Here is a 17,492-nt window from a genome sequence, read left to right on the forward strand (position 1 = left end):
AAAATAAGGTTTCCTCACCAGATGGACACATTTTCTCTTTCCGCTTTCCCTCCCGTTGCGGAGCTGTCCCAACTTCAGCAGCTTGAGGCAGTGCTTTTTGTTGCCGGCTAGAAGAGATACTCTTGGATCAATCAGGGACTTTGCGATGTCCCTGAGATCAGCAAGACGTACTCTTCCGTGTCACCATCTCTTCAGGACAGTTTAAGTCCAGATGGACCATCCAGTGGCAAAAGTGTTGACTGTGATCTCAGAGCTCCGAGGTCGCACGTCGTACCGTCGCAACATCAGCTCTGGTTCTCCCGAAAAATGTATTAGTTTTTTTTACCAAATACAGATAGCCTCTTTCCGAGTTCCCTTTCTCTGGGCCCTGATATGTACTTGTAATCTTCGATTTACAACAATTCATTAAGTCACATTGGCACTGAAAAAAATGACTTATGACCACTTTTCACACTTATAGACTCTTGGCAAATTAACTCATGACGGTTGCAGTGTTCTGGAGTCATGGGATCCCTTTTTGCAACCTTCTGACAAGTCAACGGGGAACCCAGATTCACTTAACAACTGTGTGACTAACTTAACACCAGCAGTGGTTGGCTTAACAACTCTGGCCAGAAAGGTTGTAAAATGGGGGAAAAGACATGTAATAAATGTCTCATTTAATAAATCTCACTTAACAGCAGAAATTTTGGGCCCAGTTGTGGTCGTAAGCCGAGGACTACCTATATGTGTCTCACTCACTTTGACCTAATGGAGACTGCTGTGCTAGGGGGCTTAAAAGCTCCTCCTTCAGGAACAAAGCTAGCTTGCGGGGAACCTTAGCTTTCTGGATGTGCATGGACACAGCCCTGCCCAGAAGTGAAGCTAGTTGTCTCGGAGCCTCTGGCCTGTTGGTGGTTCCATCATAACATTTTGGGATGTAGAGGGGTTTAGAGGGTGAGCTGAGCCAACTATGCAGAACTCTTTAGATCAGCTTTCAACAAACTGGCTCCCTCCAAATGTTTTACCCAAGCTGACTGGAAATATTCAATGCTGGCATCTTAACTCCTCTGGAAACAGGGAAGACTCCTCAGAGGAATTCTGCCCTCTAGTGAGATTTAGCTCCTGCAAGAATCCAGATAGAAAAATAATATCTCCTGGCTAGACAGGTTTGGAAGTAACATGCTTCAAGGTTTTGTCCCGTATTTCATTCTTCCATTAGTGGGATGAAGCTAGCAATTGTTTAGGCCAGTCTTTTGTTTCCTATTTCTACATCATTTCCCCCAAGGGTGCTTTCCTTTGGTTTAGTTCCCACTTCTTGCAAATGACGCAGCCTAGCTCCAGGGGCCATGAGTGCCCTCTTGGGAGACTTCAAAGAAAAAGCATGGGATAGATGTCCATGTACAAAAGCCATTTAAATATGAGCCAGGAGTGTGCAGCAGCTGCCAAAAAAGCCAACACAATTCTAGGCTGCATAAACAGAGGGATAGAATCATGATCATGTACTGTGTTGATACCAATTTATAATGCCTTAGTAGGGCCACACTTCAAATACTGCATCCAGTTTTGGTCACCATGATGTAAAAAAGATGCTGAAACTCTAGAAAGAGTGCAGAGAAGAGCAAGATGATTAGGGGATTGGAGGCTAAACATATGAAGAATGGTTGCAAGAACTGGGTATGTCTAGTTTAGCAAAAAAAAGGACTGGGGAGACATGATAGCAGTGTTCTGATATCTCAGGGGTTGCCACAAAGAAGAGAGAGTCAAACTATTCTCTAAAGCACCCAAAGGCAGGACAAGAAGCAATGGGTGGAAACTAATCAAGGAGAGAAGCAACTTAGAACTAAGGAGAAATGTCCTGAAAGAACAATTAATCAGTGGAACGACTGGCCTCCAGAAGTTGTGAATGCCCCAACACTGGAAGTCTTTAAGAAGATGTTGGATAGACATTTGTCTGAAGTGGTATAGGGTTTCCTGCCTAGGCAGGGGGTTGGACTAAAAGACCTCCAAGGTCCCTTCCAATTCTGTTATTCTATTCTATTCTATCCACAAGATCGCTAGGAGTCAAAAAGGAGTTGATGGTAGAGAAGGAAGCCCGGACTCAATGAAGAATGAGTGTGATTTTCGGTCTTATGTCACTAGATGGCGATCTACAAATAAGCGGCATTCAATCGTAGAAAGCTGTGAATACAGTTCAGCGGCGACCGACATATTCTAGGGAAGGTGCCGAGGCTGAGATTGAATGGGTTGGAACGATAGAGTATTACATTGCTAGAGAGGATGTGGAGAGGAGAGGAGGCGAAAGGCAAAAGTAACTTCCTCTTCCTCAGCCACGATGGTGTCGGCGGAGCCTCTTCTGCCTTTTGGAGGGTCGAAGCGGCTCCTGGGAGGTGAGTGGAGGGAAGGTCGGAGGAGAAGCCGGGAGAAAGTCGGGACCTTTGGCTTCCTCCACGGTGTATGACGCAGCGAAGGGACAAGGCTGAAAGATATTGGCTGCTCCTGCTGCATATTCTTTCTCTCCCCAAATGTTTTTATCCTTTTGCTCCATGATTTAAAATTGCTGCCTGTGATTTTACCAATGGGAGATTTGGGGAATTTTAAAAATCTTTATATTGATTTCTGTTTCATGTTCCTTAACCTTCCATCTCCCTCAGTATTCACACAACACCTGATTCCTTCTGATTTTATTGACCCGTTTTATCGACCTGTCAAATGAGGAATTTCATGGGCAAAAGAGAATCTTGCATAGGATTTGGGCATCATTTCATCTCTTAGTGTCCCACCTTTCTAAAATTAGATCAAAGAATTTGAGAGAATACCCTTCTGGGACATTTTGCAGACTGAAATAAACAGAGTTTTTCTCCATACACAAATTCATAGATGTGTATTTATGTGTGCATATAGGTGTATCTGTATAATCTGCAGTATTTTCAGGAATATTTTATAACAATTTTCAACACCTGATTCCTTCTGATTTTATTGATCCATTTTATTGACCTGTCAAATGAGGAATTTCATGGGCGAAGCAGAATTTTGCATAGTGTCCCACCTTTCTAAAATCAGATCAAAGAATTTGAGAGAATACCCTTTTGGGACATTTTGCAGACTGAAATACAGTTTTTTTACATACACAAACTCATAGATGTGTATTTATGTGTGCATATGTATGATAGTCAGTATTTTGAGGACTATTTTATAATAACAATTTTCAATGCTATATATATATATATATATATATATATATATATATATATATATATATATATATATATATATATATATATATATATATATATATATATATATATATATATATATATATACACACACACACACACATACACACACAATAATAATATACACAATGCAAAAAGAAAACTTAATGATGGAGCAGATATTTGAACTTAAATTTTTTATGTGCCAAATGTACCATAATTATTACAGGTTAAGGTAGCATTTTGATACTTTTCCATGGTAATGTATGTGGGGCTTATTTTGCTGTTTCCTTGTGTTCTGCAGCCATTTTTTAAAACAATAATCATACTAACTCATTAATATGGATCTTACAGACAAAGAAGATGCTAAGAAGAGGACTGTGAATAACAGAGAATGAAAAGCAGATTTAAAAAACAAAACAAAAAATCAATCAAAATATTTTCCACTACCTGCAGAAAGTATAAAAACTCTTCTCTTTCCTCAGAAGATGAGAAACAAGGGAAAGAGTAACAAGAATAAAGTTTTGAGATGGAAACAATAGTGGATGTAGAACTCAAGGAAAGATTAAAAGAAAAGTCAAAGGGGATAATTTCCAAATTCGGAAAAAGTAGAAATAATGATGCCGACCTAATGATACACCAGAGGACTCACATGGGAGATAAACCATATGAGTGTCAGGATTGTGGGAAAAGTTTCACTCAGAATGCCAACCTTGTGATACACCAGAGGACTCACACAGGAGAGAAACCATATCAGTGTCCGGATTGTGGAAAAGGTTTCAATTGGAATTCTGAACTGGTGATACATCAGAGGATTCACACAGGAGAAAAACCGTATGAGTGCCTGGATTGTGGGAAAAGTTTTAGTCGGAATTCCCACCTGGTGGAACACCAGAGAACTCACACACGAGAGAAACCGTATAAGTGTCCTGATTGTGGGAAAGGTTTCTCTTGGAATTCTAACCTGGTGGTACATCAGAGAACACACACAGGTAATAAACCATATCAGTGTCTGGATTGTGGTAAAAGTTTCAATTGGAATTCCGCCCTGATGATACACCAGAGGACTCACACAGGAGAAAAACCATATGAGTGTCTGGAGTGCGGAAAATGTTTCATTCGGAATTCCGATTTGGTTATACACCAGAAGACACACTTGGGAGAGAAACCATATGAGTGTCCGGATTGTGGGAAAAGTTTCAGTAAGAATTTCAATCTGATGATACACCAGAGCACTCACACAGGAGATAAACCATATCAGTGTCCGGACTGTGGGAAAAGTTTTAGTCAGAATTCCAATCTGGTGATACACCAGAGAACTCACACAGGAGAGAAACCATATCAGTGTCTGGATTGTGGGAAGAGTTTCAAGCAGAATTCCAACCTCCTGTTACACCAGAGAACTCACACAGGAGAGAAACCATATGAGTGTCCTGATTGTGGGAAAGGTTTCAGTAGGAATTTCAATCTGGTGATCCACCAGAGAACTCATACAGGAGAAAAACCATATAAGTGTCCTGATTGTGGGAAAGGTTTCTGTCGGAATTCTCACCTGGTGCTACACCAGAGAACTCACACAGGCAACAAACCATATCAGTGTCTGGATTGTGGTAAAGGTTTCCATTGGAATTCTGCCCTCGTGATACACCAGAGAACTCACACCGGAGAAAAACCATATGAGTGTCTGGAGTGTGGGAAAACATTTGTGCAGAATTCCAAGCTGGTGATACACCAGAGGACTCACACAGGAGCGAGACCGTATGAATGTCCGGATTGTGGGAAAGATTTCAGTATCAGGTCTAGCCTTATAAATCATGTAAGGTTACACATAGGGGAGAAACCATTTTAATGCCTAGATTGCTGACAGTGTTTCAGACAAAATTCCTCTCTTATCGTACAGAAGATATTCCATGAGTGTAATTTGATGTGTGTAGAGGAATCATCAATATCGTTTCTGATCTCTCATTCCAAGCTCATCTGAGAAATTATTTTTATTCAAACATGTCTTATTATTAACATGAAGGAGATCTGTGTTGGGAGGTCCAAGCCCTCTCTGAGCTTCCTTTTTCTGGCCCAGTGCAGTTGTTCCCTTCCACACAAGGAAGACAGGTGAAATCGTATGGTTGGCTGCCGAAAGAAACCAGTCCAGCTATGAAATTCCCTTTTGCACATAAAGGGGTACTGCCTGCCCTCTTTTGGCAGGCAACTTTCACTCTGCTTGTTGACCTACATGGTCTGTTAGCGATCGCAACTTGGAGGGAGCAGGATTCTGGTTGTTGAGAGAGGCAATCACATGAGTATCTTGCTTTTATGACCACAATGACTTAGGACCAACATTTCTGCCCCCACTCTCGTCATAAGAACGATCACCTGTATTCTATGCACTAAAGTGGAAAGCCTCAACTTTAATCACAATGGTGGAATGGTTCTTGAAGATGATGGAATTTGTTGAGATGAATAATCAACTTCCTCAATCAGAGAAAAGACATTGTCTATATTCTTTGCTGATTGAAAGCCCTTTAGAGGTTTGTGTGACACAGAAAAAATGAAGTTATGCCTTATAGTTTTGTTTATTAAAAACCAAGTAATCGTAAAAAAGAAGTTAATTTTTATAACCATAGAGTAAGATACAATTTTATATTTCTACTTATGTTCACTGTAAAGTAAATTGGAAGCAGCTTTGGTATATTGGTTCTTGTTACTATTATCTTCGGTTTCAAATAATAATTAAGGCAAAGGTTTCCTTTGACCAATTGTATCCAACTCTAGAGAGTGGTGCTCTTCTCTGTTTCTTACCTGAGAGAGCCAGTGTTGTCTGAAGACATTTCCATGGTCATTTTTGTTACTTATGAAAATAATGTTTATTATTTATATTAAACATTATATGTTTACTATTATTATCCTCCTCCTTGTATATGTCGTATATATGTCTTGGTATATGTTTTGTTATATGTATGTCGATATATTTATTTCCTATGTTTTGTTGTACGCCGCCCCGAGTCCTTCGGGAGAGGGTGCGGCTAAGAAATAAATATTTATTTATTTATTATATTAAAAACAGGGAAAAAATATAAGAATCAAGGACCTTGAACGGAAAGCCACAAGTTCCACTTCAGTGTTAGGTTAGGCAGGAAGGTGGCTGCCAATGTTCCCCCTAATTTTTTTTTCAGTGTGTGTGGAAAAGTATAGTGTTTGAGCGGCACATTTCCATGCCTGAGCCCCTGAGGTTTTTTTAGCCATAATTGCCATCAGAGCAGATGTTGGGGAGGGGGGCAAGGAGGAAAAGGGTCCCCTCCCTCTCCCTCAGATCCCCAGGAAGAAAGGAAGGGAAGGAAGGGGGAGGGAAAGGAAAGGAAATGGGAAAGAGAAAGGAAAGGAAATGGAAAAGAAAGAAAGGAAATGGGAAAGAAGAAAGGAAAGGATGAAGAAGGGAGGGAAAGCGAAGGAAAGGGAAAAGGAAATAAGGAAAGGAAAAGAGAAAGGAAAGAGGGAAGGAAATGGAAAAGAAGGGAAGGAAAAAGGAAAGGAAATGGGAAAGGAAAAGAGAAAGGAAAGAAAATCGAAAAGAAGGAAAGGAAATGGGAAAGAAGAAAGGAAAGGATGAAGAAGGGGGGAAGCGAAGGGAAAAGAAAAAAGAAGGGAAAAGGAAATAAGAAAAGGAAAAGGGAAGGAAGATAGAAGAAGGACAGAAAGGGAAAGGAAAGAGTGGAATGGATTGGTACTGCTCAAAAACCAAGTCTCAAGATCCCGTGGACCCCTTTGGCTCAGACAGTTCAATTCCACTCAGCTTCCCTCTCTCCGCAAAGCGAAGGGATCGCAGAAAGACTGCCGAGCCCAGAACGGGGCTTCAGACGACGCAATGCCTGAGAAACCCTGGATGTGCAGAGAAACGCAAGCTCCAACCAGCGAATCACGTTTTCCCAGGAACCGACGAAGCCCCAGAGGACCAATGGGAATTCTCCCTTCTGCAGCATCATCGGTCTTCGGGCAGAGTCTTCCTTCATTTCACCAATCACCAGATGGAGGAGAGAGTTCGGTGAAGAGAGAGAAGGGTGGGGGGTATTTTCAGTCATCTAACTCTTGCACACCTAGCAGTTTGAAAGCATGCAATTGTTTTTTGGGGGGGAGGGGGTGTTATTTAATGACCCTGTAATCCTTTGCGGGGTGGAATCTGGGCAACTGAATGGAGCTGAGTGTTTACTGGCCGGATGCCTTTCCTGTCGCCAATGCAGAATTTTGCAGCAGATACATTCTCATTGTGCCCAGAGAGAGAAATATCAGCCTCTACCTAGGATCAAACTCACAACCTCTTGATGATGAGGCAAGAGCTCTAGGCCACCGCACCAATCTTTGAAAGTATGCAAATGTGTGTAGATAAATAGGTACCACTTTGGTGGAATGGCAACAGCATTCCGTGCACCTCTGTTTAGAGCCACATAAACTGGCTCCTTCAGCTAAGAAACAGAGATAATCGCCGCCTCCTAGAATAGATTGGACAGGAAACCTTTAGGAGGAAAAAGGGAGATCACATTTTATGGAAATAGTTTCCATAGGGCTGGAGCTGCAGTAAAAAACATTCATTTTTAAGCTCCTATCAGCAAAATTTAAAGGAATGGACAAGGAGCATGCCCCCCCCCTCAACCAATAGAACAGGTAGATACAAAAATAATAAAGGTGGGAGAATAATGACAAGTTCCCTAGTGGCGCAGTGCTTAGAATGCAGTGTTGCCAGCTGACTCTGCCCACAGCCAGCAATTTGATCCTGACTGGGCTTGAGATTGACAGCCTTCCATTCTTCTGAGATTCGTAAAATGAGGACCCAGATTGTTGGGGGCTATACGCTGACTCTGTAAACAAACATTGCAATAAAGCCTTCTGTGGTGGTATATGTGTCTAAATGCTATTGCTATAATAAAGAAATAGCTTTTTAAGGGGATGGCCAGGAACTTGAATTGTACCTGTAAAGAAAGCAATCTAGTGCAGCTCTCATCATAAACACATTACACAGGGAATATGGGGACAGTCATTATTGTATGCACGGCTGCACTCTGGACCATTTGAATTTTTGGGTGGTCCAGTGCAGTGATCCAAATAGGAGGTAACCTATGTGCAAGGCCTCCTGGTCCAGAAAAGGGGCACAATTGGCACACTAGGGCCAGGGTACCTGCGAGACCACCCACTGCCACCAGTAGCCTCCCACCGTCCAGTGCGATCCCACAGAGTTGGCCTCCTCAGGGTGCTGGCGGCCAGACAGTGTCGGCTAGCGACCCCCAGGGGGAGAGCCTTCTCTGTGGGAGCGCCTTCCCTCTGGAATGAGCTGCCCCCGGAGCTTCGCATAATCCCCGACCTCCGGTCCTTCCGTCGCGCCATAAAAAGTTGCCTTTTCCAGCAAGCCGGCCTGGTCTGTTAATTTTATCTAATTTTTAAAATGTTAGTGTTATATTAATTCGGTTTGTTTCTTGAATTGTTTCTAATTTTCTTTTAAGTTTTGTAATATGTGTTGTTTAATGCCGTACGCCACCCTGAGTCCTTTGGGAGAAGGGCGGCATATAAATCCAATAAAACAAAACAAACAGACAAACAACACTAGATGAATCTGCACAGCCCTTCCCCAAGCTATAGCCTCCTCAAGCATAAGCCGTGACTCTAGGAATACCTCCAAATTATACACCGGCTCAGTCCAGGGAAGTAACACAGTCTGTCCAGAGTCAAAGATGAAATGTCATCTGGACAAGAAGTGGGGGGGAGGGGAGGCAAAAACACATGAACACTCCATCTTTCCAGGGTTCAATTGAAGTTGGTAGCCTCCAGGCGTCACTCTGGCTGGCTGGCTGGAGATACTTAATGGGGTATCATAAGATGGATGGCCTCCTTGGGCGGTTTCACCTAAATGTTAAAAAGGAGAAGCAAAAGGGTTAGGACTCAGGCCACCCCTTATTGCAGGCCACTGGGACTCAGCCATTCCTCTCCTATCCAACCAAGTGGAAACAGCTAGGAAGGTAGAAGATCAGGGGTAAAATTCAGCAGGTTCTGAAAGATTCTGGAGAACCGGTAGCAGAAACTTTGAATAGTTCGGAGAACTGGCAAATACCACCTCTGGTTGACCCCCCCCCCCATCACATGGCCACAACATTTAATGAGGGCAAGTCCAGCTGTTCCACTTCTTCCAATAACTCCAGGACCATGTGGGTCGTTAAGTGAGCACTTCATGTGACTCTTGATGTGGGAAGAAATAAGAGTCCCAAGGCAAGGAGGCCATCAGCTGAGAGCAAGTGGGTGGTCTCCAGGCCTGGTCCTTTCTGGGCCTGGGAGAGGAATTGAGAGGCAACTGCTTAAATGCAGGACTCTTTAGATCAGCTTTCTACAAACCCTCCAAAGACTTTGACCAAGTTGCCTTTGGGTAGATTCAATGGTGGAATCTTAACTCCTCTGGAAACGGGAGGCTCCTCTGAGGAATTCTGCCCTCTAGTGAGATTTAGGCACTGCAAGAATGCAGATGGAGAAATAATATCTCCTCTTTAGGTGTGTTTGGAAGCAATGTGGGTGGGCGCTTCAAGGTTCTGTCCCGTATTTCATTCTTCTGTTAACGGGATGAAGCTGGCAATCATTTAGGCCAGTGCCTCCTTTCCTATTTGCACATCATGCCCCCTCTCTCCCAACGGAGCTTTCTTTGGTTTAGTTGTCCCTTCTCGCAAACCACGCGTGCAGCTCAGGTTCAGAGACAAGGACTGCGTTCTTGAGGGACCTGGAAGAAAAAGGTTGGGGATGGATCCTCTGGGAGAAAAGCTATCGATGAGCTCGATGGGAGTCGAATAGGATTGGATGGCACTTAAGGATGCGCGGAATCAATGAGAACATCTTCAAACGCCTTAGGGTAGAACGATCATGTTCTTCAGCCTATCGTCGATAGATGGCGCACAAAAGAGAAGCAATATTCGCGCCTAGAAAGCAGATACTGTACAACTGCAGGAAGGTAGAGAGGCTTAGCTTGAACCTGTTGAGACGATAGAGTATTAGTTTGCTAGACAGGATAGCCAACATCCAATGACGGTTATGGCCGAACAAGAAGAAGAAAGGATATGGAGGAGAGGACGCGAAAGGCAGAGATACTTCCTCTTCCGGCTCAGCAAGGGGAGGATAATGGCGTCGGCGCATCCTCTTGTGCCGTTTGGAGGGTCGAAGCAGCTTCTGGGAGGTGAGTGGAGGGAAGGTCGGGGGAGAAGCCGGGAGAAAGTCGGGACCTTTGGCTTCCTCCACGGTATATGACGCAGCGAAGGGACAAGGCTGAAAGATATTGGCTGCAGCTGCTGCATATTCTTTCTCTCCCCAAATGTTTTTATCCTTTTGCTCCATGATTTAAAATTGCTGCCTGTGATTTTACCAATGGGAGATTTGGGGAATTTTAAAAATCTTTATATTGATTTCTGCTTCATGTTCCTTAACCTTCCATCTCCCTCAGTATTCACACAACTCCTGATTCCTTCTGATTTGATTGACCCGTTTTATCGACCTGTCAAATGAGGAATTTCATGGGCAAAAGAGAATCTTGCATAGGATTTGGGCATCATTTCATCTCTTAGTGTCCCACCTTTCTAAAATTAGATCAAAGAATTTGAGAGAATACCCTTCTGGGACATTTTGCATACTGAAATAAACAGAGTTTTTCTCCATACACAAATTCATAGATGTGTAATTATGTGTGCATATAGGTGTAGCTGTATAATCTGCAGTATTTTCAGGAATATTTTATAACAATTTTCAACACCTGATTTCTTCTGATTTATTGACCCATTTTATTGACCTGTCAAATGAGGAATTTCATGGTCAAAACAGAATCTTGCATAATGTGCCACCTTTCTAAAATCAGATCAAAGAATTTGAGAGAATACCCTTCTGGGACATTTTGCATACTGAAATAAACAAGAGTTTTTCTCCATACACAAATTCATAGATGTGTATTTATGTGTGCATATAGGTGTAGCTGTATAATCTGCAGTATTTTCAGGAATATTTTATAACAATTTTCAACACCTGATTTCTTCTGATTTATTGACCCATTTTATTGACCTGTCAAATAAGGAATTTCATGGTCAAAACAGAATCTTGCATAGTGTCCCACCTTTCTAAAATCAGATTAAAGAATTTGAGAGAATACCCTTTTGGGACATTTTGCAGACTGAAATATAGTTTTTTTTCCATATACAAATTCATAGATGTGTATTTATGTGTGCATATCTGTATAATATTCAGTATTTTGAGGACTATATTATTATTATAATTTTCAATGCTTATATATATTATAATAATATAATAATCGGCAGTATTTTCAGGAATATTTTATAACAATTTTCAATGCTAATAATGATTTACACAATACAAAAATAAAATTATTGAGTGGAAATTTGAACTTATATTTTTATATGTCACTTTAACCTTTATTATTATTAACGTCAAAGTACCATTTTGATGTTTTCCATGGTAACATATTTTGGGCTTTTTTGGATGTTTCCTCATGTTACTGCAATCATATTTTAAACAATAATGAAACTAACTTATTAATATGGATCTTACAGACAAAGAAGATGCTAAGAAGAGGTCTGTGAAAAACAGAGAATGAGAAGCAGAGTTAAAACAAAAACAAAAAATCAACATTTTTTTCCACTTCCTGCAGAAAGTATAAAAATTCTTCTCTTTCCTCAGAAGATGAGAAACAAGGGAAAGAGTAACAAGAATTAAGTTTTGAGCTGGAAACAATAGAGTATGTGGGACACAAGGAAAGATCACATGAAAAGTCAAAGGGGATAATTTCCAAATTCAGAAAAAGTAAAAATAACTGGAAGTAATTGGGAAGGAAAATTTCCTTTGGAAAGCCAAAATGGGACAGCATTAATGAAGGCCTTTGAGGAAGGAAAGAATGGCTTAAACCAAAGTACTTGCAGGTAAGAGATCAGAAATATTTTTGGCCACCTCAAGTATGCAAGAATATCAGTGTTAGAAAAACTTACTGAGGGCCTATTGTGGAAAAAACAACAGATTACAGATCACAGATAATGCAAGAGAGGGTCCACATCAATGAAAATCCATACAAATGCTTCTAGTGCAGAAAATGTTTTACTCAGAACAGCTCTGGAGAGTAGGCCTACAAGTGCTCCCAATGTGGCAAAAGCTTTATATGCCAGTTCACTGATGAGACATGAGAAAACCCTTTGAATGTCCTGATTGTGGAAAAAAAATCACTTGGACATCCCACCTGGAGATACACCATAGGACTCACACTAGAGAGATCCGTATAGGTGTCCTGTTTGTGGGAAAATTTATACTTGGAAGTCTGATCTGATGAAGCATCAGAGAACTCACATGGGGGAGAAACCATATGAGTGTGTATTGTGGGAAATGTTTCACTCAAAAAGCCAACCTAGTAAAACACCAGAGGACTCACATGGCAGAAAAACCATATGAGTGTCTATACTGTGGGAAAAGTTTCACTCAGAATGCCAGCCTGTTGATACACCAGAGGACTCACATGGCAGAGAAACCATATGAGTGTCTATACTGTGGGAAAAGTTTCACTCAGAATGCCAGCCTGTTGATACACCAGAGGACACACACCGGAGAAAAACCGTATGAGTGTCAGGATTGTGGGAAAAGTTTTACTCAGAATTACAATCTTGTGATACACCAGAGGATTCACACAGGAGAGAAACCGTATGAGTGCCTGGATTGTGGGAAAAGTTTTAGTCGGAATTCCCACCTGATGGAACACCAGAGAACTCACACAGGAGAGAAACCATATAAGTGTCCAGATTGTGGGAAAGGTTTCTTTTGGAATTCTAAGCTGGTAGTACATCAGAGAACTCACACAGGTAACAAACCATATCAATGTCTAGATTGTGGTAAAAGTTTCAATTGGAATTCTGCCCTGGTGAAACACCAGAGGATTCACACAGGAGAAAAACCATATGAGTGTCTGGAGTGTGGAAAAAGTTTCACTCAGAATTACGACTTGCTTATACACCAGAGGACTCACTCGGGAGAGAAACCATATGAGTGTCCTGATTGTGGGAAAAGTTTCAGTAAGAATTTCAATCTGGTGATACACCAGAACACTCACACAGGAGAGAAACCATATGAGTGCATGGACTGTGGGAAACATTTCAATCGAAATTCCCGCCTGGTGGAGCACCGAAGAACTCACACAGGAGAGACACCATATAAGTGTCCTGATTGTGGGAAGAGTTTCAAGCAGAATTCCACCTTTCTGATACACCAGAGGACTCATACAGGAGAGAAACCATATAAATGTCCTGATTGTGGGAAAGGTTTCTGTCGGAATTCTCACCTGGTGCTACACCAGAGAACTCACACAGGCAACAAACCATATGAGTGTACGTTCTGTGGGAAACGTTTCACTCAGAGTTCCAACCTGGTGATACACCAGAGGACTCACACAGGAGAGAAACCATATGAGTGTCAGGATTGTGGAAAAAGTTTCATTCAAAATTCCCAACTGGTGAAACACCAGAGGATTCACACAGGAGAGAAACCGTATGAGTGCCTGGATTGTGGGAAAAGTTTCAGTCGAAATTCCTACCTGATGGGACACCAGAAAACTCACACAGGAGAAACACCATATAAATGTCCTGATTGTGGGAAAGGTTTCGTTTGGAATTCTAAGCTGGTGGTACACCAGAGAACTCACACAGGTAACAAACCATATGAATGTCTAGATTGTGGTAAAAGTTTCAATTGGAATTCCGCCCTGGTGAAACACCAGAGGACTCACACAGGCGAAAAACTATATGAATGTCTGGAGTGTGGGAAAAGTTACACTCAGAATTACGACTTGCTTATACACCAGAGAACTCACTCAGGAGAGAAACCATATGAATGTCCTGATTGTGGGAAAAGTTTCAGTAAGAATTTCAGTCTGGTGATACACCAGAGCACTCACACAGGAGAGAAACCATATGAGTGTCTTGAGTGTGGTAAAAAATTCATTCAGAATTCGAAGCTTGTGATACACCAGAGAACTCACACAGGAGAGAAACCGTATAAGTGTCCTGATTGTGGGAAAGGTTTCTGTCGGAATTCTCACCTGGTGCTACACCAGAGAACACACACAGGGAGCAAACCATATGAGTGTCCTCACTGTGGGAAATGTTTCACTCAGAGTTGCAACCTGATGATACACCAAAGGACTCACATGGGAGAGAAACCATATGAATGTCGTGATTGTGGAAAAAGTTTCACTCAGAATTCTAAACTGGTGAAACACCAGAGGACTCACAGGACCGAGACCATAACGAATGTCAGGGTTGTGGGAAAGATTTCAGTATCAGGTCTAGCTTTATAAATCATGTAAGGTTACATATAAGGGAGAAACCATTTAATGCCTAGATTGCTGACAGTGTTCCGGACAAAATTCCTCTCTTATCGTACAGAAGATATTCCATGAGGTGTAATTTGATGTGTGTAGAGGAATCATCATCATCATCATTTCTGATCTCTCATTGAAAGCTCAGCTGAGAAATTAATTAGATCCAAGAATTTGAGAGAATACCCTTCTGGGACATTTTGCATACTGAAATATAGTTTTCTACATACACATAGATGCGTATTTATGTGTGCATATCTGTATAATATTCAGTATTTTGAGGAATATTTTATAATAACAATTTTCAATATTCATAATATACCCAAAGCAAAAAGAAAAATTAATGATTGAGCATATATTTGAACTTAATATTTTTTATCAGCCAAATGAACCATAATTATTACAGGTTAAGGTAGCCTTTGCATGGTAATATATGTGGGTTTGGGTTGGTTTTTTTTTTTTTTTTTGCTCATGTATTGCAGCCATATTTTTAACAATATTGAAATTAACTCATGAATATGGATCTTACAGACAAAGAAATGCTAAGAAGAGGACTGTGAATAACAGGCAATGAGAAGCACCGTTAAAAAAAAAAAAAAAAACAATCAAAATCTTTTCCACTTCCTCCAAAAAGTATGAAAACTCTTTTCTTTCCTCAGAAGGTGAGAAACAAGGGAAAGAGTAATAAGAGGTTTCATAAGGAATTCCAGTTTGGTGCTACACCAGAGGACTCGCACAGGAGAGAAACTGTATGAGTGTCCAGTTTGTGGGAAAGATTTTGGGACTAGGTCTAGCCGTATAAATAATCATTTTGACACGGGAGAAACCATTCAACTGCCCAGATTGCAGAAAGTGTTTCACGCAGAATTCACTTTTTTTTCATACGCAAAAAATCGCACAGCCAAAATTTGATGCATTAATTTATTGCTTGATCCTTTTTGTCAAATGTGTCATAGCATCAAAATATGAGAGAGGTGATGTGAGCTTCCTTTCTCTGGCCCAGTGCTGTAGTTTCCTTTCATGGAGTCAAGGGGAACTGCTGTGCTGGACCAGAGAAAGCAGCTTAGACCTGTATTAGGTGTATTTACAACCTTGAGGTATTTGTACATGTCATAAAAGGGGATATAAATATCTATACTGTAAATATAATACATATGTATCTGTTTTTAAAAAATGCATCGCAGCCCAACTCCTGTTGACTTTGGGCAGCTTGCAACAATAAAAACCTAATACAGAATTCAATAAACTCTACAAATTGCAAAACGCAAAGCCTCCACATTTAACATGTACTTGACCTGCAAGTACAGGTAATGCTCCAGTTATGAATGTAGTGGAGCCTGCCCATTCCATTTGTAACTCAATTCGTAGGAGTGAATCTTGTACCTTAATAATACAATAATACAAATAAAAATACAATAGCAGAGTTGGAAGGGACCTTGGAGGTCTTCTAGTCCAACCCCCTACCTAGGCAGGAAACCCCTATAACGTTTCAGACAAATGGCTATCCAACATCTTCTTAAAAGACTTCCATTCACAACTTCTGGAGGCAAGCTGTTCCACTGATTAATTGTTCTAACTGTCAGGAAATTTCTCCTCACTTCTAGGTTGCTTCTCTCCTTGATTAGTTTCCACTCATTGCTTCTTGTTCTTGAATGAGATCACTCCCTGCTTTCGCCCAGGCATTCACTAATTGAATACTCTATTAAGGGCACTAGTTCTGGAGAACCGGTAGCGGAAATTTTGAGTAGTTCGGAGAACTGGTAAATACCATCTCTGACTGGCCCCGCCCCCACCTATTCTCTGCCTCCCGAGTCCCAGCTGATCAGGAGGAAATGGGGATTTTGCAGTATCCTTTCCCTGCCACGCCCACCAAGCCACACCCACAGAACCGGTAGTAAAAAAAAATGAATCCCATCACTGCCCCAAGTCCTCCTCAACTCACTAAGATGCCTCATGCTTCCCCCTTCCTGCTACTCCAGACTCAACTTGCAAAGATCTGTCTCCTCTGCCCTGGTTTATTTGCCCTTGAGAGAGAGGAGAGTCGATGGATCTCCTGAGCACGGAAAGTGTTTGAGTGCCTATTGCCTGCTCCTCCCCCGTCCCGTTTCCTCCACCACCGTAACACTTTTCACCCCACAGAGAACCAAAGGAGACCGAAAGCTTCATCTGTATGCAAATGGAGCATTTGAAAACGGAGTGAATCGCTCCGTTTCCAAACGCCTCATTTGCAAGCAGAGGAAGCTTCCGCAATGTGTTTGGGTGCTTATGGGGTCTTTGGAAATGGAGCAATTCACCCCATAGGTGCCCAATCACTTTTCGGAAGCTTCCTCTGCTTGCACATGGGGCGTTTGGAAACGGAGCGATTCACTCCGTTTTCAAATGCCCCATTCCCAAGCAGATGAAGCTTCCGGTCTCTGTCAGGTCTCTGTTTGGGTGAAAAGTGTCCCGGTGGCAATGGAAAGGTTTTTTAGGGGGAGGGGGAGGAACAGAAGACGGGCACCGCAAACACTTTTTATGTGGAGAATGAAAGTTTCTGGGGTCCGTGATCTCACAAGAATTTCAGGCACCCAGTTTTTGGAAAAGAGGATGGGGGTGCCTGAACTCTTGTGATATTACAGCACCCAGGAGCTTTCATTGACTCTCCCTCAAAGGCAAAGAAACCTCTGAGGCAGAAAGGAGCCAGGTGGTTTAAGGTAACTCACTCCAGCGCAGCTGGATGGGAGAGGAAAATAGGGGGAATGTTGCAGACCCTCTGCTGTCGTTCGTAAGGCTGAACAACTGCCGTGGTGATGCAACTTTAGTCATTTCAGGGTTTGATCGTAAACATTAGGGGGATGCTTATCTCAACTTTGAATGGGCGCTAAATGAATGGATGCTCGTTACGTGGAGATTACCTGTATAGGGCACTTTTAGCAAGATGGATG

At 41.8% G+C, this 17,492-nt stretch overlaps 5 protein-coding genes across 8 annotated transcripts in view; all 5 read left to right on the forward strand.

The window, feature by feature from the left end:
* The window catches only part of LOC309385210 (uncharacterized protein), a 61,517-nt gene extending 55,404 nt beyond the window's left edge, over positions 1 to 6,113 (forward strand). Inside the window, exon 2 of the mRNA XM_081939420.1 lies at positions 3,549 to 6,113. Coding sequence (XP_081795546.1) covers positions 3,724 to 5,043 — 1,320 coding nt within the window. The 5' untranslated portion in view covers positions 3,549 to 3,723 and the 3' untranslated portion in view covers positions 5,044 to 6,113. The remainder of the gene's footprint in view (positions 1 to 3,548) is intronic.
* Positions 1 to 17,492, forward strand: part of LOC309385203 (uncharacterized protein) — a 123,624-nt gene that overhangs the window by 80,085 nt on the left and 26,047 nt on the right. The gene's annotated exons all lie outside the window — the stretch shown is intronic.
* The window catches only part of LOC309385195 (uncharacterized protein), a 195,724-nt gene that overhangs the window by 36,279 nt on the left and 141,953 nt on the right, over positions 1 to 17,492 (forward strand). The gene's annotated exons all lie outside the window — the stretch shown is intronic.
* LOC309385202 (uncharacterized protein) overlaps positions 2,314 to 17,492 on the forward strand; it is a 32,334-nt gene continuing 17,155 nt past the window's right edge. Inside the window, exon 1 of the mRNA XM_081939409.1 lies at positions 2,314 to 2,369. The gene's annotated coding sequence lies outside the window, so the exon portion shown is untranslated. The remainder of the gene's footprint in view (positions 2,370 to 17,492) is intronic.
* LOC309385200 (uncharacterized protein) lies at positions 10,236 to 14,816 on the forward strand. The gene is made up of 2 exons (XM_081939402.1): positions 10,236 to 10,389; positions 11,768 to 14,816. The coding sequence occupies exon 2, from the start codon at positions 12,568 to 12,570 to the stop codon at positions 14,545 to 14,547; it is 1,980 nt and encodes a 659-aa protein (XP_081795528.1). The 5' UTR covers positions 10,236 to 10,389; positions 11,768 to 12,567; the 3' UTR covers positions 14,548 to 14,816.

This window comes from Natrix helvetica, assembly GCF_964273705.1.
Source record: "Natrix helvetica genome assembly, chromosome: 1".
Classification (NCBI taxonomy): domain Eukaryota; kingdom Metazoa; phylum Chordata; class Lepidosauria; order Squamata; family Natricidae; genus Natrix; species Natrix helvetica.

Coding starts and splice junctions, on each gene's coding strand:
- LOC309385200 (XM_081939402.1), top strand. CDS start 12,568: ATGAGTGTGTATTGTGGGAAATGTTTCACTCAAAAAGCCAACCTAGTA.